The sequence below is a fragment of the Marmota flaviventris genome, chromosome 1, assembly GCF_047511675.1.
Source record: "Marmota flaviventris isolate mMarFla1 chromosome 1, mMarFla1.hap1, whole genome shotgun sequence".
Lineage (NCBI taxonomy): Eukaryota > Metazoa > Chordata > Mammalia > Rodentia > Sciuridae > Marmota > Marmota flaviventris.
In genome coordinates, this window is record NC_092498.1 from 199205649 (window position 1) to 199229612 (window position 23964).

General features: G+C 37.8%; 1 protein-coding gene across 1 annotated transcript in view; it reads right to left on the bottom strand.

The window, feature by feature from the left end:
- The window catches only part of Ulk4 (unc-51 like kinase 4), a 516944-nt gene that overhangs the window by 96781 nt on the left and 396199 nt on the right, over positions 1-23964 (bottom strand). Inside the window, exon 36 of the mRNA XM_071600065.1 lies at positions 10196-10381. Coding sequence (XP_071456166.1) covers positions 10196-10381 — 186 coding nt within the window. The remainder of the gene's footprint in view (positions 1-10195; positions 10382-23964) is intronic.

Below are 23964 nucleotides of genomic sequence, written 5' to 3' on the forward strand. Positions count from 1 at the left end.
CAAGTGATGGAGTGAAAGGGGCCATTCTATAGGTCTTCTGAGGGTTCATATGGAACCTGTATCATCAGAGAAAGGCTGCTCCTCTGCTGACTCCCATGGGAGGGGGATATGGGAACATAACACTCTGGGTGGGATAACTTGCATCCTACCTGGCATTGGAAAGAGTCCCAGAATTCTGCAGGTTCCAGCAAGATCCCTTCCTCTCAATCACATCTGCCTGGGGCAGCTAGGTTCAGTCTTATCACATGTTGCATCCTGTTTATGTCACCACTATGAAAAGCCTAGGTCCCCAGGCCAGCCCTCTTCCCCTGGGCTCTCACCCCTATGAGGCTGTGTTCACCCCTTTATCTGACTCCCTTGTTCATGCCTCATCTTGAACCCCTTCCCCTGGGCTCCTTGACAGTCACCAGCAAAATCTATATCTTCAATCTCTTCCAGAATGCTCCCTTTACTCTCTTGCTCAAACCAGGTTTTTCTCTTAAAACATGCTTCCTGTGTAGGTGACTCTAGTACACCTTGAACCACTGAATCCAGAGAATCTCCTTGGTTCTCATGGAATTATCTTTGACTATTCTCTTTGTCTCTTGGCCTCAATTCAATATGTCAGCAAATTTCAATGTTCCAGCTTCAAGATCTTTCCAAAATATGACCACTGCTTACCCTACCCAAGCTCAATCAGGACTCTGGGATGACAATAGCCTCCTAACTACGTTCCTTACCCCTCACCCTCTTCAATGACTGTTCTCAAATACAGTTACCAGATTATCTCATGCTTCTGCTTACAGCCCTCAAAGTTTCCCACCTCCCTCAGAATAAGGCTGGTCTTTATAAGGTTTCAGAGGACCTTGGTGACTTTCTCCCTCCATCTCATCCTCGCTGCTCCTCCTTGTTCATCTTGCTTTGCACACATGGGCTTCCTGACAGTTCCTAGGACATAGCAGATGGGCACATGCCTTGTAGTCTCTGCAACTGCTGTTCCCCTGACCAGTCCAGCTCTGCTCCAAATACCCTCTGGCTGCTTCCTCCATACTCTGGAGGTCTTTATTCAGATGTCACCTCAGTAAGGCCATCCCTGGTCACATTACCAAAAAGTTAAAAATATCCCACTGTCCTTCCTGTTGTTCTTTCCTTCTTCATGCTTTTACTATCTAAACTACAACACAGTTCAATCGATAAATGTGGCCATCATCTGATTCTCCCCCAGTAAGCTCTACTGCAGGTTTTGTTTTGTTCTGTTTTATTCATTGATGTATCCCCAGCATTTAGAACAATGTCTGCCACATAGGAGGCACTGAATGTCAGCCAAGTGCTAAATAACTCACTAGTAAAATATCTTCATAGTGTTGTTAAAAGACAAATTTATTTTAATAAATTTTAGTTTCATTTTTTTAAGAACAAATCCCAACCAAACATTTAGTCATTACTGACTAAAATAGGTAGTCAGTTTAAGAAATCTACATTAAGTGGCTAATTTTCCATTATCACTTATTCTGAATCAGAAAAGGAATCCCCATTTTACAAACCACATAGCTAATTCAGGTCAAGTATTTCTTTTGAATTAAGAACATTAGTTTAATGCAAAAAAAAAAAAAAGCTTAACTTTACAACAGTCTCTAAGATAGATATTTAAAATATCAACTGCAATATTCGTTTATCTTCAGCTTTTTCTATGGTCATTTAAAAACTGAAGACCCAAAACTCAACTCTAGTTCTCTGCTTTAACATGTGGCCTATCCACTTTGAACCATCCTATTAAGGGCAAATACAATATTCCTATGAATATAATGTAGACATTAGCTATTGTTTATTTCAAATTACATGTATGAAGACACAAATTGGTGTGAACATACTTTATATACAACCAGAGATACGAAATATTGTGCTCTATATGTGTAATAAGAATTGTAATGTATTCTGCTGTTATTTATTTTTTTAAAAAAAATCAATAAAAAATTAAAAAGAATATTTTAAATTAATTATAATTATACAAAATGGAAAATTCTACTTAAAACATTAATCATAAAAAGAAGAATTAGAAACATCTAATATAGGTGTCCATAAGGGAAGGGCCTCCAGAACAATTTTCATTGCTGTTTGCAACCACAAAGAAGTATTTTTCAAAAATGTTCATCCTAATACTTAACATGTTTTGAATACTCATCATTTTGAGAAGTTTTGTTAAAAGTACATCCTTAAAGAAATCCCAAATTACCAGGGACATCTACAGCATTCTGCAAGGCAAAAGCCACACCATGAAATTGATGATGGTTAAAATGACCAACTCAGAATCAAGAAAGTGCCATAGTAAATTAGAATCACTATAAATTGAACCAAAAAAAATTCCCCCCAAATGGGAATATTCAAGGTTTGAATAAATAAATGACCCCTAATAGTAAGTCTTCTCTTTTTCTTTCTATTTTTTTAAAGTTGTTAAAAGGCAACAGAACATAAAACAAATTCCAGGGACTCAGCTTTTCACTTACATTGGGTGGAGTCTCAATGAATTAGTGCCATGGAAGGAAGCAGTTTTCCTGCAGCTCTTCTCTCTTTTTGAGCAATATTATATCTGTTACCAAGGATAGTAGATTGGCCCTTCCCACATTTTAAATGTTCTCTCCCTCAGGCTTAAAAATGGACTATTTCTTTTGCTTCATGAACACTATCCTATTTTTATAATTTTTACCTCTTCCTTTAAAAAGTTGTCATTGTGGGGACTAGGGATATTCATACAGTGTCAGTGTATCTCTCCAAGGATTACTTAGTAATTGCAAGAGCAGCATGCACCTATGATGGAGAGATGTGGCAGATGGCTCCTCAAACAAGCAACTCAACTTAGCATCACCCGAGTGGGACAGCTGGGCATAGTATGCTTCCTAATGTGATACAACATGAGGGCACACTACTAATGAGACAGTCTGACCCAAAATGTGATGAGGAAACATTCAGATTCTTATAAAATGTGAGTCATTTTACAAGACAACTGATAAGGCTTTCAAAAAAATTCAGTATCACAAGGGAAAAAAGGCAGAAAGACTATTCTAGATTAAGAAAACATTGATTAAATTTAGCATGTGAGATTTGGTTGGGATACGGCTTTGAAAAGCTATAAAAGTCACTGTTGACAACTAGAGAAAACTAAAGGTGAGCTAAATATTAACAATATTATGAAACTGTTCATTTTCTTAGGTGTGATAATGATATTGTGGTTAGTTAGGAGCCATATGTCACAATGTCCTTACTTTCACATGATTTAGAAAACACACATAACAGAGAAAGATGTTAAAATAACAATTCTTGGTTATGCACTCATGCATCATACCATTCTTAACTTTTCTGTGGTTTTAAACTTTTTATAATAAAAAGGAGGGTGAAAATATTATCAATGGCAGTGGGACCTAAAGGAGGAGAAAGGCTTCATAGAGAATGCAGGAATGTATTTTACCACCCAGAATTTCAGGAAGGGGCAGGGGATCTGATCTATGATCTGATTCTCTTGAGATCAGAAGTCAAAAATAGAAGGAAACTTATACTGCCCAGGGTTTATGAACATCAGACTGAGGAAGGGAAGGGGAGCAGCCCTCAAGAGGAGCCTATGGGTTGGGTGGAGAGTAGCAAGGAGCTGATGTTGGAGGGGAAATGAAGTATCCTCAGAGTGGACTTTCAGGAAGCTTTCTCTGTCACATGCACATCCTGGGGTACCTATGGTGGAGCTCAACATAGTTTCTCATGGTTCGTCAAGGCACTCTTATTTTACTGACAGCGACATAGAAGACTAGCCCTGAGAGGGACTGGCTACAAATGACTCTGTTCTACTAGCTACGTGCCTTCTCTGCCTGTCCTACGCAAAATCTCAGGAATGTCTCCTCAGAGAATTAAGTGAAAATTTGAGTAAGGTATTTCTTTTCTGTGTTGGAAAGATACAACAAAATCATTCAATGAATTCCAGAGCCAGCTTGCAAACTCTATGGCAACCACTGGCAGAGAATATTTTCTAAGTATAAATGGGAATGTATGGATTCAAAGCAAGAGCTCTCTGGGAACCTCTTAAGAGTATCCTCTCAGAGTTTAAGAAAAATTGTTCAAAAAACCAGATTTCATTAAAAAATGATTATATTTACATTTTACTAAGTTGTTATATAATGTTTCTCTTACAAATTTTACTGGATTCACACCATTCCCCATTCTTTTTTTCCTTTAAAAAATAATAAGCAGGAAAGAAAACCAGAACCAACCAACCACCAATAAAACTAGGTCTTAACTACAAGAAAACTGGGCAGGAGTGAAGTGAGAGAGACATCATTTTGCTTATTTATCACACCTCAAAGAATATTTCCTTACTTTTCTAGCAGAAGTTAGGGTCAAGGCACTCTTATTTTACTGACAACACATAGAAGACTGAGCCCTGAGAGGGACTGGCTACAAATGACTCTAAATGACACTAAATGACTACAAATGATTCTAAATTTTACAATCCAAATTGGCCCTAAAATAGACAAAGAGTAGCTACAGAATTTCCAGTTTATTTGATCTCTCTAAAGTTTTAAAGACTCTCTGTATGAAGAAATGCTAGGCTACATTCATTTTCCCTAACAGAGCATGTCTGTTCTCTTGTAGAATGAAAAACACCAAGTGTCTTATGTGAGCATTTGGAAAGAAAATGATGGGGAGCACAACAAGATTTTCTGAAGGCCATAGGGTAAAGAGGCTCCAAGGAATATATATTTGTAATACATCTTTAATTGTAATCACCTTCAGAATTATCCCATATCACACTCCTACCACCTCTGCTGCACCAGGTACATGGGCTGAAAGTGACTGGGAATTAGCAACAACAGCTTATCCCAATCACCCTCCCGTGAATCACTCTTCTGCTTTCATAGAGTAGTATACATTTAAGCCAATTTAGGCACAAATGGGTTAGTGATGGTTCATGTGCAGTCAAATATTTTGAGTGTCAGCATAAGCTAGCTTTAATTAAGAGACAAGTAACCAATCTACAATCATTACCCTGGGAAAATTCCCACATATCAAGTTTAAGGAATAAGTAAACTTGAGAGATTCTTGAAGGATTCCCATCACATTTTAATGCTAAAGTACAAAGCATAATTATAATATCTCCCAACTTCCTGTAAATTACAACAGATAATTAAATTGTTAGATTCCCCCAACATTCTTTGAATGTTCTAAATACAGACTATGAAGAGGACCCAAGGGGCAAAACATCCCAACTCATTAGCAGAAATTAAACATGTTTCTTCCTTATCGAAAACCATGGTTTCAGAAAGTTACTGTCACAAGATTGGAACTTTAAACAGAAATGTCAAGAACTCAGCTGGAGGGATCTGCCACCTTATTCCCAACAATGCCTCACTAATAGCCAGGGCTCACCACTGATACGTTTATTACCTGGCCTTGTAAATTATGGGGCCACACATTCTCTCTGATTCCATCCAGGTTGACTCAGCTTTGGGAACAGAAGGGTACTCCTCCATCAGGGATTTATAAGAGACGGCTCCACCAGTTGAGAACATTCTTCTCTTTAGATGTGCTCCTGCAGGAGTGTACACTTAATGATTGTTTTGAGGTAGGTCCTTAAGTAGCTTGTCTTTCCTTTCTTAACTTCTTACAACTAAGAGAATGCATTGATCAGGCCCCCTTCATGCAATTACTGACACCAGGTAATAAATATGGATTGGCCCCTGGCTCTGTGGAATCTGGTTCCTCTGTTCCCGTGAGCAGAGACTGAGGGGCGGGTATCATCAAAGTCACAGGAAATCTTCACTAGCATTCCTTATGCCACTCAAGTTTCTGTCCTTTACCTATCTGCACATCAAATCTCATCCATTGCTCAAAAACTTGGCAGGGACATTGTAGAGAAGATAGAAGCACTAGTTTGTGGACTAATTAAATGCCTTTTAAGGTCCTTCTCAGTCAAAATATAGACTGAAGAGCACATATGAACAATTGCCAATGACAAAATTATATTCTGTGGATGTTCCTTATTCAGCTCAGTAATACTTACTAGATACCCATTACATGCCAGGTACTATGGTGAAGCATTACTTCATAGTGAAGATAACTAGAATTCAATTGGGATGATGCCATTACCCTTTTGTTTCAGAGATCAGAATTTCCTAATTTTAGTAACAATGTCCAAACTCCAAATGCTATCATGGCTCATATTTGGTAGCCCCTGTCCTGTTTCTGATGTCTCCCCGAACTGGCTCCATAGATTTCTGGGCCTTTATTCAGGAAGTGCTGCTTCCTTCTCCACATCCCTCTAAGCTCAGTTTAAACATCACATCCTTGCCAACTTCCTCCCCAAAGGGACTGTTCTTGTGAAACTTTGCTGGCTCTTGCAGTACAGCAGTGATTGCATTCTACTCTGTAATTCAGTTGACTGTTTCTGAATCTGTCCTGGCAGAGATCCTTGAGGGCAGGGAGCAGGAAGATCAGACCTTACTGTTCTAGTATCTCCAGTGCAATACTTTGAACACAGTAATGACTTTAGCTATTATTTTCTCATGAAGAAAAGAATGAATCTCTCAGGTGCCTTCTAGATCAAAGTTTAGTTGAATCTGGTTTGATGAATACCTGTAGAATCCAAATCAGTACTAAGAGCAGCTGTACAGAAGCTGGGTACTTGGAACGAGGATGGACTATGGGCAATCCAATTTGGGCTTGATACCAGCGATGCTATTTCCTAAGCTACTGGCATTGGGACATTGCTTCCGTTCACTGAGCCTTGGTTTTTAACCTATAAAATGGTAATAGGCACTGGGGGTGATCTCTAGGACTGCTGTGAATATAAAAATAAGACTGTGTATCAAAAGTCCTTACACAAGGACTAGCACTCAGTGGAAACCAATGTCAGACGTCAAGTTTTTACTGACAATAAGATTACATCAGTACCCTGACAAAAGGGGAATGTGAAGGTGAGAACAGAAACTAAGCCAAAAGTTACAGAATAATGGCTGCCGAAGAATTAAAGATAGGGAGTAGCAGGATGAAGTAGAAGAGGAATGGAATGGTTCAAAAGTGTATGCGGGTATTATACTATTCTTTGGATAACTTGTTGCTTTTTCTCTCCAAAAGTACTCAGTTCAATACTCAGTTGAAGTAGAACTGGGCTTCAGGATGGGCGAATTCAAGGCCACAACTGAATTGATGAGGGCCCTAGAATCTCTCATTGTGTGTTTTATATGACTTGAACCCAATAAGACTGACCGAGTAATTTAGAGAGCTTTCAGAGGATTCAAAGCACTTATCACAGATGGCTGCACACGTTACAGGTACTCTTGAATAGCTGAATTAGAAACATTAAGGGATCAGGCTGACTTATAGGGGCATACTCCAGGAGTCAATAGGAAAGTATATTTTTTTCACTGGAAATATTCAGTCTGTTTTTTCTTATTAAGGAAATAAATTATCATGATAATTTCAAATCAGAACATTTTTGCACCTCACTTTTTAGAAATTATACAGCAAATAAAAAGATAAACGTGTGGTTCAAAAACATATTTGGTATTTGACCTGAACTCATATGGGCCCCGTGTATGGTATAGTTTTAACACATGGGTAAAAATTTATACATTTTGCTGCAGAAATATGTGCTTCATAATGGCATTGTCTGGGTGTTCCCTGTGGGTATCACGTACTGTGTGAGAATTATGCCAAATAAAATTTGAAACTTCTGAATTCCAAAACAAATCTGGGCCCAAGAGTTTCAAAGGAGGGATTGTGGATCTTTACAAACTTAATCATGTCAGACATTAGGCCATATTTTTCAAGCTTTTATCATTCTCTATCAAATCAACACTCTTGCTACATTTACATATCACCTGTATTATCGTACTTTCTAGTACAGTAGTTTCCCTTATCCAATTTCCTCTCCTATCCCATGGTTTAAGTTACCCACAGTCAACTGTGGTCCAAATACATTAAATGGAAAATTCCAGAAATAAGCACTTCATAAATTTTAAATTGCACATTGTGCTCAGTAGCACAAAGGAATCTTGTGCTACCATGCCTGGGGTGTGAATTACCCCCATCTAGCATATCCATGTGGTCTTTGCGATCAGTTAGTTGCTTGGCAGCTGTCTAGCATATTAGACCCACTGTTGCAGTACTGTCCCACAGCGAAAGAACAGTGATGGAATTCAGATATGCCAAATAGAAGCCAAAGTACTTCCTTTCATATCATCCCAAGAGGAAAGGTGAATATAGTATAATAAACTATTTAGAGAGAGAGAGAGAGCGCACAAATTCACACAACTTTTACCAAGTACATTGTCATAATTGTTCTATTTTATTATTGTTAATATTTTACTGTACCTAATTTATAAATTAAACGTTATCACAGACAAGTATATATAAGAAATAGATACATATATTTACAAAGTTCAGTACTATCCAAGGTTGTTGGCATCCACAGAGGTACTAGAAAAGGAGGGACTACTGCACTTGCCTTCAGATCCTTTTTTCTTAAATAACACACCTTTTAAAGAAATGCCTTATATCCACTGCAAAAGTTGAAGGTCTGAGAGGTCTGCTCTCTGGTTAAAGAGTGAGATTCTGATCGAATAGAGAGGTGTTAAAGACAGAGTAGAATGAAACTGAGATCTTTGCCTCAAATTGTCAGAAAGCTCAAAAGAAAACTGAAAAAGAAATAACTACCTTTCTATATGACTCAGTGTCATCTGTGCCATGCCAGCACACCATCTCCAAGATCCTATGCTTTGGGAAACTGGCCTAGACTGTCATCGTCCTGATACTCAGGAAACAACTCTGCTGAGAGAGGAAGTCTGTATGGGGATGGGGACATGGTTGTACAAAAGCATAACATAGCAGTGAAGAGGGCTCATTGTTTTTTCTCTTTCTGTTCTGTCACTCAAAGCCTGTCAGCTGGATTCAGTGGTCACTTGCTGCAACTGTTTACTTATCAAATTGGCACCAAAGTAATTTTGAGTACAACTCTCTGGAGCATTCACAGCCTCCTCTTGTCAAAGGACACCTCAGAACAATAGGACCTAGATGTGAACACAGACTGACCAATGAAATGACAAACAGGACCTCTATCCTTTATTAACTTCACTAGCCACTGTAAGTAATGGCCTTCACAATTGGTAGAGTAAGATTTATTGTAGAAAGAAAATATGTCAGTATTGAAAAGTTCCTTCAAATAGATATCATCTATACATATTTTTGTAAAAATAAAATAAATTGGATACAAGGGAGAGTTCTTCCTTAGAGTAGCATACTGGGAGTTGGAAATGTTGGAGGTTAGAAATCTCCATTTTGTAACCATTTCAAAATTAAAAATACAACTACACATTGATTAAACTAAGTGATCAAAATTAACATCACCAGTAAGGGGAAAACATCATGAGCCTCTGGATGTGGTGGACCAATATCACTACTGAGGTATTCATGAATCTAATCATGAAGAAACATCAGACAGACCCCAATTGAAGGAGATGTTGCATAATATCAGCCTATATTCTTAAAAATGTCATGAAAGACAAAGAAAGACTGTAAGATTGTTCCAGATTAAAATACACAATCCTGGTCAGGTATGATGGCCACAAGCCATGATCCCAGCAACTGTGGAGGTTGAGGCAGGAGGATAGAAATTTTGAGACTAGTCTCAGCAACTTAGGCACTCAGCAACTAAGGAGACCCTATCTCAAAAAAAAAAAAAAAAGAGGGGGGCCCGGGGATGAAACTCACTGGTAAAGTGTCCCTGGGTTCAATCTCTAGTACCACAACAAAAATAAAAATAGAATCCCAGACTGTATTTAATATTAGAAAAAAACATAAATTATTAGAATAGTTGACATAATTAGAATATGGATGTCAGAGTAGTAAAAGAACTGAATCAATGTTAAATTTCCTGATTTTGAATACTAGTATAGTTAAGAGAATATTGTTTTTTTTAAAAAAGAAATACATGCTATGAATTCAAGAGTATGAAGGCAACCTCTTACCCTCAAGCAGTTTATGAAAAAATGCATATGTATGCAAATAGGAAATGATCAATATTAAAAATAGGTGACTGTGAGAAAGATAAGTGATAGTTGTTTTACTACTCTTCCAACTTTTCTGGAAATTTGAAATGAGGTCTAAGAAACTCCTCCCAGTTCACGAGGCTGACATGGAAGCCAACATCATACTCCTGATTTCCATTTGGACTCACCATCCTTCTGAGAATCCTCAGCAGAAGCTTCTGCTCCTTTGGATCCTCCCTGGACATCAGCAAATCAGCAAAACATTCCACATTTTCAGGGGACAGGCTGTCTGGGTTTTCCCCTCCATACAGCTGAACCAGTATAGACAGACACTTGGATGAAACCTCAAAAATTTCAGGATCCTCACTAGGAAGCTGAAAAGTAACAAATAGGATACTTTAAATTCCATTGAAGATAACGTTGGTATTCCTCAAAAAATACAGTAAAAGTTGGCTCAGAACATCTGTCTGAGCAGAAAGTTTGACTAATTGAATATTTTTTTAAATGAATCTATTGTAAAGTTATAGGATAGCTCAAACACAAGGCTAATGGCACAAAATCAAAAGAAGTCCTTTTTTTAACCAAAGGAAAAAATGAGCAGAACTAGTAGAGGATGGAGATGTATTTTACATCTGGCACATGCATGGATTCATCTCTATTTATGGGGGGAAGGTGTTGATGGATTTTTCAGGGGCAAGTTCCTTTAGATTCTCATTTACCTGTAACTTGCTTAGGGAAAATCCACTTTTTAGAGAATATTAAGGAATATTTTAGCCTTTTCTGCATCCAAATCATCATTGACTCTACAGAGCATTGGTTCTATGTACACTAAAAGATACAACATGAAATAGTAATCATATTATAAACATTTTAATCTATTTTTTAGTTTTTATTTTATCTGCAATATCTTTATTGAGATGTAATATTTATACCATATAATTCACCCAAAATGTATAATTCAACAGTTTTTAGTACATTCACAATCATGCAACCATTAATACAATCAAACCTATTAAAATTATTTTTGGTGCTCTGGATTGAACCCAGGGCCATGCCACACTAAACACACACTCTACCACTGAGCTATATATCCAGTCCCTTCAATGAATTTTAGAACATTTTCATCATCCCCAAAAGAAATCTTATACACTTTAGTAAGATTTTGCTACCCCCCTTTTCCTGTGCTTTTTGTTTCAATGAATTTACCTATTTTGGATATCTCAGATACAAAAAATCCTATAAAATGTGATCCTCTGTGACTGGCTTCTTTCACTTAGAATCACGTGTTCAAGGTTCATCCATGTTGTAGCATGTATCCATAGAATGGAAGTAACACATTTTGTTTACATATTTATAAGCTGGTGGACATTGAGAGTTTTCAATTTTAGGCTATTCTGAATAATGCTGCTGTGAACATTTGTGTACCTATTTTTGTGCAAGCCTGTGTTGTTTCTTTGGGGTATATACCCAGGAGTGGGATTGCTGGGTCATGTGGTCACTCTATATTTAACCTTTTGAAGAACTGCCAGGCTGTTTTCTGAAGTTGCAATTTGCAACAACAATGTCTGAGAGTTCCAGTTTCCTTACATCCTAACCAATACCTGTTATTATCTGACTTCTGCATTCAGCCCTCCTAGTAGCTATGGAGTATGGTTTCCATTTGTACTTTCCTAATGGCTAATGATGCTGAATCTTCTCACATGCTTATTGGGCTTTTGTATATCTTTTTTGGAGAAATAGCTGTGCAAATCCTTTGCCCATTTTTAAAATAAATCATGTGCAAAAAAAATCAATATAGCATGTGACTTTTTATGATTGAGTTCTGATAGTTCTTTATGTTTTAAATATGATTTTAGAAAAACAATTTTCCATTCTGCAGGTTCTCTTCTACTGTCTTAATAGCATTCTTTAAGCACAAAATATTTTAAATTTGATGAAGTTTCATTTATCATTTTTAATTCAGGGCTTATATACATGATTTTTGCAACATATAGCAGCACAATCCACAACAGCCAAATTAAGAAACCAGCCTAGGTGCCCACTGACAAATGAATAAAGAAAAGTGGTAAATATACACAATGGAGTTCTACTAAACAACAAAGAAGAGTGAAATTATGCCATTTGCTGTTAAATGGATGGAAATGTAGAACATCACGCTAAATGAAATAAGCAGACTAATAACCTAATAATAACCTAATAATAATATAATTAATAACCCTAACCCTAACCCTAACAAAGGATCAATGCAACAAACTTCTATACTTCTAGATCTGATAAACAAAGTCAGCAAAGTAGCAGGATTCAAGAACAACACTCATAAATCAACGGCTTTCTTATACTCCAAAAATGAGTCTGCTGAGAGGAAAATTACTCCAGTTACAATAATCTCAAAAAATACTTATGAATAAATCTAACTAAGGAGGTGAAAGATCGCCACAATGAAAATTATGAAACACTAAAGAAAGAAATTAAAGAAGACCTTAAAAGGTCTACCAGGTTCATGGTAAAATTAATACCACCGACATGGCCATATTACCAAAAGTAATCTATAAGTCACCATTAAAATACCAATGACATTCTTCACAGAACAAAGGATTATAAAAACAGTCCTAAAATTTATATCAAAAACCCAGAATAGCCAAAGCAATCTTAAGCAACAAGGGTGAGGCTGGAGGTATAACAATACATGGATTTCAAATTATACTACAAGCTACAGTAACAAAAATAGCATTGTACTGGCAAAAAAAAAAAAAAAAATAGAAACAAAGACCCCTGGAATAGACTAGAAGTCACAGAGACAAATCCATATAAATACAGTCATCCAATCTTTGACAAAAGTGCCAAAAGCATATATTGGAGAAAAGATGGCCTCTTAAATAAACTGCACTGGGAAAACTCAAAGTAAATTGAAAACCTAAGAATTAGACCAGGAACATGAAATTGTGAAAAGTCAACACAGAGGCAACACTCCAATGGCCTGGGCATTAACTTCCTTAATACAAAACTGCTAAAAGCTCAAGAAATAAAACTAAGAATAGGAATATCATTAAAATAAAAAGCTTTTGAACAGTAAAGGAAACAAGAGCATGAAGAGAGAGCTTACATTTGCATCATGAACAGCCAGAGGAATGAGAAGTTGTGCTCGATACAATATGTCAAAATGCATCCTGCTACCATGTACAGCTAATTAGAATAAATTTTAAAAAGACTACACATATCAAAATTTAAAAAAGAAAGAGAACTTATAGAATGGAAGAAAATCTTTGCCAGCAACTCTTCTGATAGGGGGTTAATATCCAGAATATATAAAGAACTAAAAAATACTTAACACCAAGTCCACTAATAAGCCACTCATAAAATAGGCAAAAGACGGTAGTGAGACCCTGCCTCAAAATAAAGAGCTGGGGATGTAGCTCAGGGGCAAAGCATCCCTGGGTTCAATCCCCATTACAAAAGATAAAAAAGGAGGAGGAATATAAACAACAATAACTGTTGGCAAAGAGATGGGAGGAAATAAGGTACACTTTACATTGTTGATGAGACTGCAAAGTAGTACAACCACTTTGGAAAGCAGTATGGAAATTCCTCAAAAGACTAGGAATAGAACCCACTGTATGTTCCAGCTATCTCACTCTTCAGTATTTATCCACAAGAACTAAAATCAGCATATTATAGTGATATATGCATACCCATGTTTATAGCAGCACAATCCACAACAGCCAAATTAAGAAACCAGCCTAGGTGCCCACTGACAAATGAATAAAGAAAAGTGGTAAATATACACAATGGAGTTCTACTAAACAACAAAGAAGAGTGAAATTATGCCATTTGCTGTTAAATGGATGGAAATGTAGAACATCACGCTAAATGAAATAAGCAGACTCAGAAAGTCAAAGGTCAAATGTTTTGTCTCAGATACAGAAGCTAGAAAGAAAAAAGGAATAAAAAAATGGAAATTCACAAAAAATAGAAGGAAGATCAGTAAAGCAGAAGCAGGGGATCAATGGGAAGTAAGAAGGGGTGGGAATGGGGAAGAGGAAGAGAATGAAGTTGACCAAATCACACTGGGTGCACATGAATATAACACAATATATATCAACTTTATATGCAATTATAATGCATCAATTAATTAATAAAATCGATACCAGAATAGAGAAAAGGGATTGGAGGAGGGAGAAGAGGAAAGGAGGTAATACTGTGGATTAAATGGAGAAAAATCATGTTATATGCATTTTTGAATAGTCAAAATGAACCCCAATATTTTGTATAACTTTAATGCACTAAAAGTAAAACTACTAGACACCTGGTAATGATCCCTGAGAGATGGGAGACAAATAGGGTCAGACTAGAGACTTGATAGGGTTTTTAGAGCAAAGAACACAGAGGGATCAGAGGTGGATTCCTTAAATTGTCTCAGCACATTTTATTTTACTTTGTACCAGGGATTAAACCCAGGAGTACTTAACCCCTGAGCCATCTCTCCAGCCCTTTTTTATATTTTATTTTGGGGGTTCTGAGTTGCTATAGGGCCTCACTAAGTTGCTAAGGCTGGCTTTAAACTTGCTATCCTCCTGCCTCAGCCTCCCGAGCTGGTGGGATTACAAGTGTGGCCTTTTATGATAAAAAGGGCTGCAGTTGTGGGGCAGTGGTGGATCGCTTACCTACATGTATGTGACACTGGTTTTGATCCTCAGCAGCTGCAGTTGTGGGGCAGTGGTGGATCACTTACCTACATGTATGTGGCACTGGTTTTGATCCTCAGCACCAGAAAATAAATAAATAAATAAATAGATAGATAGATAGATAAATAAATAAATTGTGTCCATCATGAAATACTACTCCACTATATTCAAAATAGAAAATAACCCAGGAGGTGGCTAGGATTTGGAGAAATTTGAGCACTCATACACTGTTAATGGGAATGTTAATGGAGCAGGCACCCAGGAAAATAGTCTGGCAGTTCCTCAAAAGGTTAAACACAGTTTTGACATATAACCTAGACAGATACTCACAAGAAAGAAGTGTATATTTATGTAGCAATTTGTACACAGATGTTCAGAGCGATATTACTCATAATAGCCCCAAAAGTGGGAGCAACTGAAAACTCCATCAACTGAAGAATGGACACACAAACATGGTACACTTACATGGTGAATATTATTCAGTAGTAGCAAGGAATGAAGTACTTATACATGCTACAAACATGAATGAGCTTGGTACACTAGGCTAAAAGAAAGATGAAAACATCACATTTTATATACTTCCAAATAAAACACATAGCACAGACCAATTTATAGAAACAAAAAGTACATTAGTGATAGATTAGAGTTGTAAAGGGGAGGGAATAGAGACTAATTTCTTATGAGTTTGAGGTTGTTTTGAGGAATGATCAAAAAATTCTGGAATTAGATAATGGTTGCACAATAAACATCAAAACCATTGAAATATACACTTTCAAAGGGTTAATTTTATGGTATGTGAATTATTTCTCAATGAAACGACTAAAAATACCAATTCTACACAGTCTCCATGCCAACTGAAGAGGAAGGAATTAATTATAACTTATTCTCCTAGATCAATGACATTCTGACACCACCAAAGACAACAGAAGGAATAAACTATAGAACAAGACCCCTCATGAATATAGATGTAAAACTTCTAAATAAAATCATAACACATAAAATTCAACATTATATTAAACAATAATTACAACTAAGTGTAGAATGTTCTAGGGATGCAGGTATAGTTCAACATTCAAAAATTTATCAATGTAGCTGGGCACAGCAGCACACACCTGTAGACCCAGCTACTTGGGAGGCTGAGAAAAAAAGACTTCTTGAGTCCACAAGTTCAAGACCAGCCAGGGAACACAGGAAGACCCCATCTCAAAAAACACAAACACCCAGACCTATCAATGTAACATACCATATTTATTCATTGCCTAGAGCGTCCCTAACAAAGTGCCACAAACTAGGTGGCTTAAAATAACAGAAACTTTTTGTCCCACAGTTCTGGAGACTAGATATCTGATAGCAAGGTGTTGGCAGGGCCTTGCTTCTTCCTAAACCTCTGGGGACGCACCCTTCTTTGCCTCTTACAGCTCACAGTCCTAGAGCCCCAGCTCTTCTTTGATTTGTAACCACATAATTCCAACCACTGCCTCTAACTTCACAGGGCCTCTCTCTCATGTCTTTGTCTCAGTCATAGTGGATGAGGGACCCACCATACTCCAGTGTGACCTCAATTTATTCTATCTGCAAGAACTCTGTTCATAAATAAGGACACTCTGGAATACTGGAGGTCAGAGTTTCACTATTATCTTTTTTTGGAAGACACAAGTTAACCTGCCACATCATAATCCAAACCACATGACCATCTCATCAGAAAAAATACCCGACAATAACCAGTACCTATTTATAACAAAAAATCAGCAAGCTAGGAGTAGCAGGGAACTTCCTCAACCTAATAAATGGCATGTAAGAGACAGAATCCTTTCCCCTGGGATCTGGCAGACAAAAAGGATGCCTTTTCATACCACTTTTACTGGCCATTATTTGGGACATTCTGGCCAGTGAAATCAGTGCATCCTCCCTCCCATCCAGACCTCTGCCCTATAATATCCATACTGGAAAGGAAGAAGTTATTTTATTTGAAGAAGAATGATTCTCTGTATTAAAAAAAAAACACATGTAATTTATAAACAAACTACCAGTGTCTGTGAGTTCAACAAAATTAAAAGGTTTAAAAGCATCACACAAAATTAATTGTATTTTGCATGTAAACAACAATCAGAAATTAGAATTAAAACAGTACCAGTAAAACAGCATCAAAAATTTAGAAATCCTTAGAGATATGCCTGAGAAAAGATGAAAAGATCTATACTTAGAAAACTACAAAATATTGGTAAGAAAAATTAAAATTGACCTAAATAATGGAGGAATACACTTTGCTCATCAGCCAAGTGACTCAAAATTGTTAAGATGACTATTCTCCCCAAATTAATACATAGACTCAATATAATCTCAGCTGAAATGCCAAAGGGTTTTTTTTTGGTAGAAATTGATAAGCTGATTCTAAGTTTCACATGAAAATGCAAAAGGACAGCCAAAACAAATCTGAAGAAGAGCACACTTATAGACTCAGATGAACACAAGCAACTGAGTTTTGACCAAGGTCAATGACAATGCAGTTGAGGACACATTTTTGACAAATAAACAATGTGAAAATTTTGATTCATACCTTGCATCATTTAGCAAAATGAACTCAAAATGAGTGCTAAGCCTAGAGTTAGCACTCTAAAAAAAGCTAAAACCATAGACTTCTAAGAGAAGACAGGAAAAAAATACTTTTGACCTTAGGTAGAGGAAATATTTCTCCGATATGGCTGCTAAAGCATAATTTTGAGAGGAAAAACTGATGAAAGCTGATATTGACTTAAAACATCTGTTCTTCAAAAGACAAGGTTCAGTTCATAATATGCTTAATAAATAATAGGTAGTACCAAAAACACATACCATCACAAAATGCCCCTCTAATGCAGGACCAATGAAAAGTATTCTTTCTGAACAAAAGTCCTAAAAAACTGTGGCCCTCCCTACTTCTAGAAAATGTACATTTTATAAGTGACTGCATTCCCATTTTTGTCTAACAACCAAGACTCTCAAAACCAAAACCATGGCTGGATATTCCCATTTGTCATCCTTTACTTTCTCTGATTTTATTATCCTGTATTTTTTTGATGCTAACTTTCTTGCAAACATTCTTATTAGCCACCTCAAATACTAAGTGAGAGAGATGAGATATGAATACAGACATGCATATGTACGACTTGGAAATATTCCTAAGTAAACTTACATTTGAATTTTAAGAACTGTTTTATAGTAATCTAAAATCACAGTTGTACTGTGTTTACTAGTCCCTTTATTCAATTTATGCAATACCATGCATTTTAAAATCTTTTTAATTATGCAGTCTATTTTTAAAATATTGCCTGGTACAGTGTTTTGTCAAAAATTACATGGGGATATTTATTTTCAAAGAAGAGAATATATTAACAAAAAAGGAAAAAAAAATAATAATACAACATTTCCTGCCCTTTTTATGCTGCCTAAAAGCATTTGAAGAACGGAATCCCTCTGTTTGTTAGGGCATCTTTAACAAGCCTTCACATTAGACCATCAGTCCTGTTCCTTTTTATTTTCATGTATCACTCTTGCCAAACTTAGCTGAAGGGGCAGCAGAAAAGGGTACATTTATGCAATGAAACATTCTGGTTGGAGACACTTGAAGGCATCAGACTTAGTTATGGTTTTGGAAGGGAAAGAACACTTTCTACTGGTAAATGAGTTGAGGTGCTTAGGGATCTTGAGGATCAGAGATCAGCAGTGAGACTGTCAGGGAGGACAGCCTGAGAAAGAAATGGGAATTGGCTTGGTGGCGTAAGAAAGACACAGTGACTAAACAGCTTAGATTATCAACCAGAAAAGAAGGAAAATGTGATTCACATCACATTTGAACGTGGTAATTCCAGACAATGCACGGAAATATTACTGTCCCTATTTCCCTTGAGAAATAGGGAAACCTCAGTCTCCTTTGACCTCCAGGCGTATTACATTCTTAAATGTGGAAACTTAAAATAAAACCTGCCACTACCTTTATTTATTTGGTCATAAGTTTGTATGTTGCATTCAGGATTTTTTAAAAAAATTCCCCAACAAATAAAAAATTACAAATAGGAAAAATGGGCCTTGACTTCTGAGATTCCTATACTGTCCTAACTTTCATAATGTATTTCATGGTCTCCTTGTCAGGAACTAAAATATGGAAAACCATAGCTCCTTTTAAAAGCCATAAACATAAAGGCAGAAGAATATTTAAACAGTTATATGGAAGTGGCCAAGTTTAAGAACAACAGAAGATAAATATATTAAAAGTGAACACTAAGATGCTAAATTTTATGGAAAAGCTTTGGCCTGATCATGTCACTTACTGCACTATTTTAGACGTTCAGGTGGATTCTCTCGGATGAGATGTAGCTTTGAGATATCCACCCAAGAAGTAACCAAACGCCCCACTATGCTTCCACACACGCCCCCCTGCAATCCATTTCCACATGGGAGCCACAGAAACCTTTTTGAAAACTTAGATTACATCACTTCCTTGTTGAAGCCTCTATTTTCTTCTTGTTGCATTTTGAACACACTAGACACTGCTATGGTCCACAAGATCCTCCGTGTCCCAGGCCCTGGCTTTTCCTCCTGTGCTCCTATGCCCATCACTGCACTTGCCCATTATGCCCTAACCAGTCTGGGCTTCCTTAACTAAGCCTACCAAGCATGGTGCCATGCAAGGTGTTTGCATCTGCAAATTCCTTGGTCTGCTGTCCATTGTCTATTTTCACAACAGCAGTTCCACATAAGTCATAGCTCGATCCAAATGCCACCATCTCAGAGTCCTCTGTGGCCACCAGTACACACACCAAAAAACCCTCATCTTATTCCCACTGCCTTTCTCACCATCAAACCCACTTTGTTGTTCTGCAGAACAGCTCTCTTTTCATTAGTCAGACCAACTGTCACTCTCAGAAATGAGCACACCCATTCATTTGGCTCAGCCCATAAAAGCTGACTTGACCTCTTCTGGGAACCTGATACAGAGGAGACACCCAGTAAACATGTGCTAAATAAATGTACCAATACACATGCTGCATTGGCAAGACACCCAAAGACAAGAAGAGTATACAGAGATATCCTTGAGTAATGTAAACTACAAATAATGTAAGCATTTATACGCCAAATATTACTGTCCCAATGATTTTTGACAACAAACTATTCTGTAGAGGAAAATGTGAACATATGATCTTTATGAAAACACAATGACAGTCATACATTTCCAGGCAAATAATAATTTGATGAGATAGTAACAACAGGAACACTAAAATAGACATAAGCCATTACACAGAAATGAAAAGAAAGTAGCTATAGATGTAGGACAAGAGCTTAAAGACCTGACAGAAAAGATGTAAAATGGTAGGCCCTTAGAAAAATTGGTCTCTACCAACTTGTACTATTCGATCAGTGGCATTTTAAATACTTACTGTAAGTTTCCAAAATTTAATAATTGGAAGATCTCATGTAAAAACCTAAACTTCCCATTTTTTTTTCCTCTGGCAGGTTGAGGGCAGGTTCTCATTACTCATGTCTACCACTGAACTGAGTCTGGCAGGAGCTCTCTAGAGCCTCATCCTACTAAATTCCTCACTTCTAGAATGATGCCCTCAGGTTACAGAGTGCCTCTTTCTAAGCATATGGTTTGTCAATTGCTGTACCCTCAAACGACAACAACAGAAAAATGATTTGATTTCTTGAGTGACATAGATAATGCTTCCTGATACTGTTCAGGTTTCCAATTGTGTCAGAAGGAAAAAGACAAGGAGAAATGGCATCAGCAATGAACTTGATAGGAACAGAACCTGAGAAAAGGAGGAATGTCTGGAGTAGCAAGGAAGATGGGGCTACAAAACAGGTTTGAAGCATCCCATGTGATAAAGAAGGCATATTGTGATTTGCATAACATCTTGAGGCAAATTACCCAGGAGGACAAGCCAGAGAGAAAGGGGGAAAAGAATTTGTTCAAATAAGACAGCACTTGGGCATGGACAAGACTGGAGCTAGAATAGGGAATTACAAAGCACCCTATGAAACAGAGCTGGGGACAGAACATTCTGATGGGCACTCTCTGATCTGCTGACAGTGCACTGAAATGTACATGCCAGGAATGCCAGGGCTACAGCCCCTCCTGAGCTCCATTTGAAGTGGAATGGCATGACAGTTAACATGTCTCTATGCATGTGAGATAGCAGGGAGTAGAGGGTACATTTATGCAATGAAATATTCTGGTTGGAGACACTTGAAGGCATCAGACTCAGATATGGTTTTGGAAGGGAAAGAACACTTTCTACTGGTAAATGAGTTGAAGTGCTTAGGGATCTTGAGGCTTAGAGATCAGCAGTGAGACTGTCAGGGAGGACAGCCTGAGAAAGAAATGGGAATTGGCTTGGTGGCGCAAGAAAGCCACAGTGACTAAACAGCTTAGATTATTAAACAAAAAAGAAGGAAAATGTGATTCACATCACTTCCCGAGGAGACGTGGGTTTGGGCAGAGGTTGTGAATAGGTATGAAGAACTCACAGAAGGACCAAGCTAGTCTAGCTGTAGAAAAACACACGTCTCTGAGTAGTAAGGCTCCCTCTGAGAGAGCTCCAAGAAGGCGGAGAACTTCTCTGAGAAGGAGGGTAAGGAATTGCACTTAGGTTGCAGAGGCCAATTCTGCAAACCTGAGGTGCATGGGGGCTCTTCCCACCTAGGCAGCAGGAAGTGGGGGAAAGGCAGGTAAGCATACACACAGCCTCTTTTAGGAGCTGAACCTGGAAGAGACACATATCCCCTCTGTTCACTTCTCACTGGCCTGACCTTGGTCAAACATATGGTTCCACTGAGCTGGAAGGGAACCTGAAAAATGGAGTCTTTATTTTGGTGCTGAAGGAGTTAACAAGCCACTCTAGCATATTCACTATTTAAGTTAAAGGTCTCTCTGACCTTGGTGCTGTTTCTTAAAAGCAGATGAATTCCCATGTGAAAAATGGGACACTATTTTTTGGCAAAGACAGAAAATTGAGGCTGAGGGAATTGGGTATAAACAAGCCCTATTAAGCTATCCCTTACCTTACTATTTTTCTACCCAATTAACTATCTTATCCCAAGCCCCTTTGCTTTATTACAGTTTCCCAACTTACTGTCCTTGTCCATTTCAGTACAGATGTAACCTGCTTGGCCTCTTCCAGGCCTCATTTCCTTAGAGGACTCCTGTGCAATATAAAGCTTGTATTAAATAAATTTAAAAGTTTTTCTCTTATTTATCTACCTTATGTCAATTCTCAGGTCCAGGTGGAATCCTATGGACAGAGGTGGAGCTCTGTCACTCCTATGGCATCACAAGGAGAGTGGATGTAGGTGTACAACTTGAAGCCTCTGCTACATGCACCCCATGTGTCAAGAAGGTCCTGATGTTGAAGGAACAGCATGCACAACACAGGTAGTCCCTCTATCCTGCAGCCCTTGCTGGAGATAGGTAGCCCATGAGTGCATGGGCATGTAACAGAACATCAGGCCGGTTAAGTCCTGTTTTAGACAGGGCTGTTAGAAAAGGTTTCTTTGAGGAAATTCCCCTTGAAAATGGCCAATGCAGTGAGGGCAGGAGCCAGGTTAGCATTGGGGGAAAGAGGCTTTCAAGGTTAAAATGCCAAGTTCAAAAACCTTGTGCCATCACTTTAGAATGTACCAAAAAATAAGATGGATAGATGAAAAAAATGGTAAAATATAGAAAAATGTTAATTATAGAATGTAGGTGGTGGTTATATAAGGGCTTACTATGCAATTCTTTCAACTTCTCTGTATGAAAACTTTTGTAATAAAAATGTTGAGGGGGGGAAAAAGCCCCATGACGGGCCTGTGCTTGGTATTTCTAAGGCGCAGCAAGGAAGCAGCAGGACTGAGAAGCTAGAAAATGAGGCCAGGAGGAGAGCAAGATGACAGGGCCTGAAAGAGATGGTCGTCCTGCTGCTCTCACCACAGCTGCCGTGGCTGTTCTCCTGGAGATGAGATTAAGGCCATGGATATACAAGTATGAAACGCAGGGTACAGGTTGCAGCTACAGTTCTAAATCTAGGACTCCTAAAAAGCACAAGCACCATGGCAGGCATGCCACTGCAGGTCCCTTGTGGAGGGGGCAGCAGGTAGCACAGCCCTACAGTGGGGTGTGGAATCTGAAAAGCTTTCCTTGGGGAATCCTCACCAGCACTTCCATCACCACTGCACTGCAGAAAAAGAAAGCTTCTCTCTTCAGCTTCAGCTGCATTAGGGAAAAATCCTGGCACCACCTTAGGGGACAAAGGATACATCCTAGGCTGCTTTGTCTTTGCCATGCAGAAACTGGTGAAGAGCACAAGAGGGATCAGATGATGGGGTTACTCTTTGTGAAGACTTCTGAAAATCTCCCCACTGTCCTCACCTCCCCTGGAGCCAGAGGTGCGTGGGTTTCAGTACAAGGTCAGTACCTACTGTAACTATGGCAGCCTCCTGTGGGGTTTTTTGGGCTGGGTTTCCTCAGTCCTGCTTAACTGTTTACAGGCTTCAATCTGCCTCTGTCCACGAGAAGTACACCAAAATCTTAATCTGCTACTGATTCCAAACCCTTTATTCATTATTTTAAGTTTATTCCTGCACTTTTCCTTTGCAGAAGTCTTGTGAGACACAGAAGATGGATGTGTGGAAAAAGCCATAAGAAGTCTTTCTGTTCAAGACTTTCTTGGCACGTCCCTCACATGGATGGAATTATTGTTAAAATTAATTTGTATCTTAATTTAGAATTTTTTAATAGTAATAAATCTTTACACTAGGTATCTGACATGTCTCTGAATTTATTTAGGTCACACTTTGTGTCCTTTAAACATTTTCTTGTTAACGATTATTTTTGTTCTTTTTATAGTATGATTTTAGTCACTTCTGTGAAAGGGACTTTCTTTCATTTTGCTTTCAAGTTAATGCCAATCAAAAGAAAAGACATTGATTTCTGTGCAATGTGATCTTACGTATCATCTTATTTGTTTTATAGTAGCAACCTATTTTTTATTTCAATTTCTTCTTTTCTAGGGAAAAAAAAAACTTACCAGTTGCAAGCAATGATCACTTTTAGGCTGAAGACCTACTTCTCTTAACTCACAGCATTTCCTATAACCCACTGCCTATCACTGTCGACTACTAGTGACAGTACAAGGTGCTCCTCTTCTTCAATTTTAGTGAAAAAGCTTTTAGTCTCCTTTATTTAAAATGTTTACTATTGATTTCTAGGAAATAATTTTTAGCATGTTTGAAGTAATATTCCATCTCAAATGGAGTTT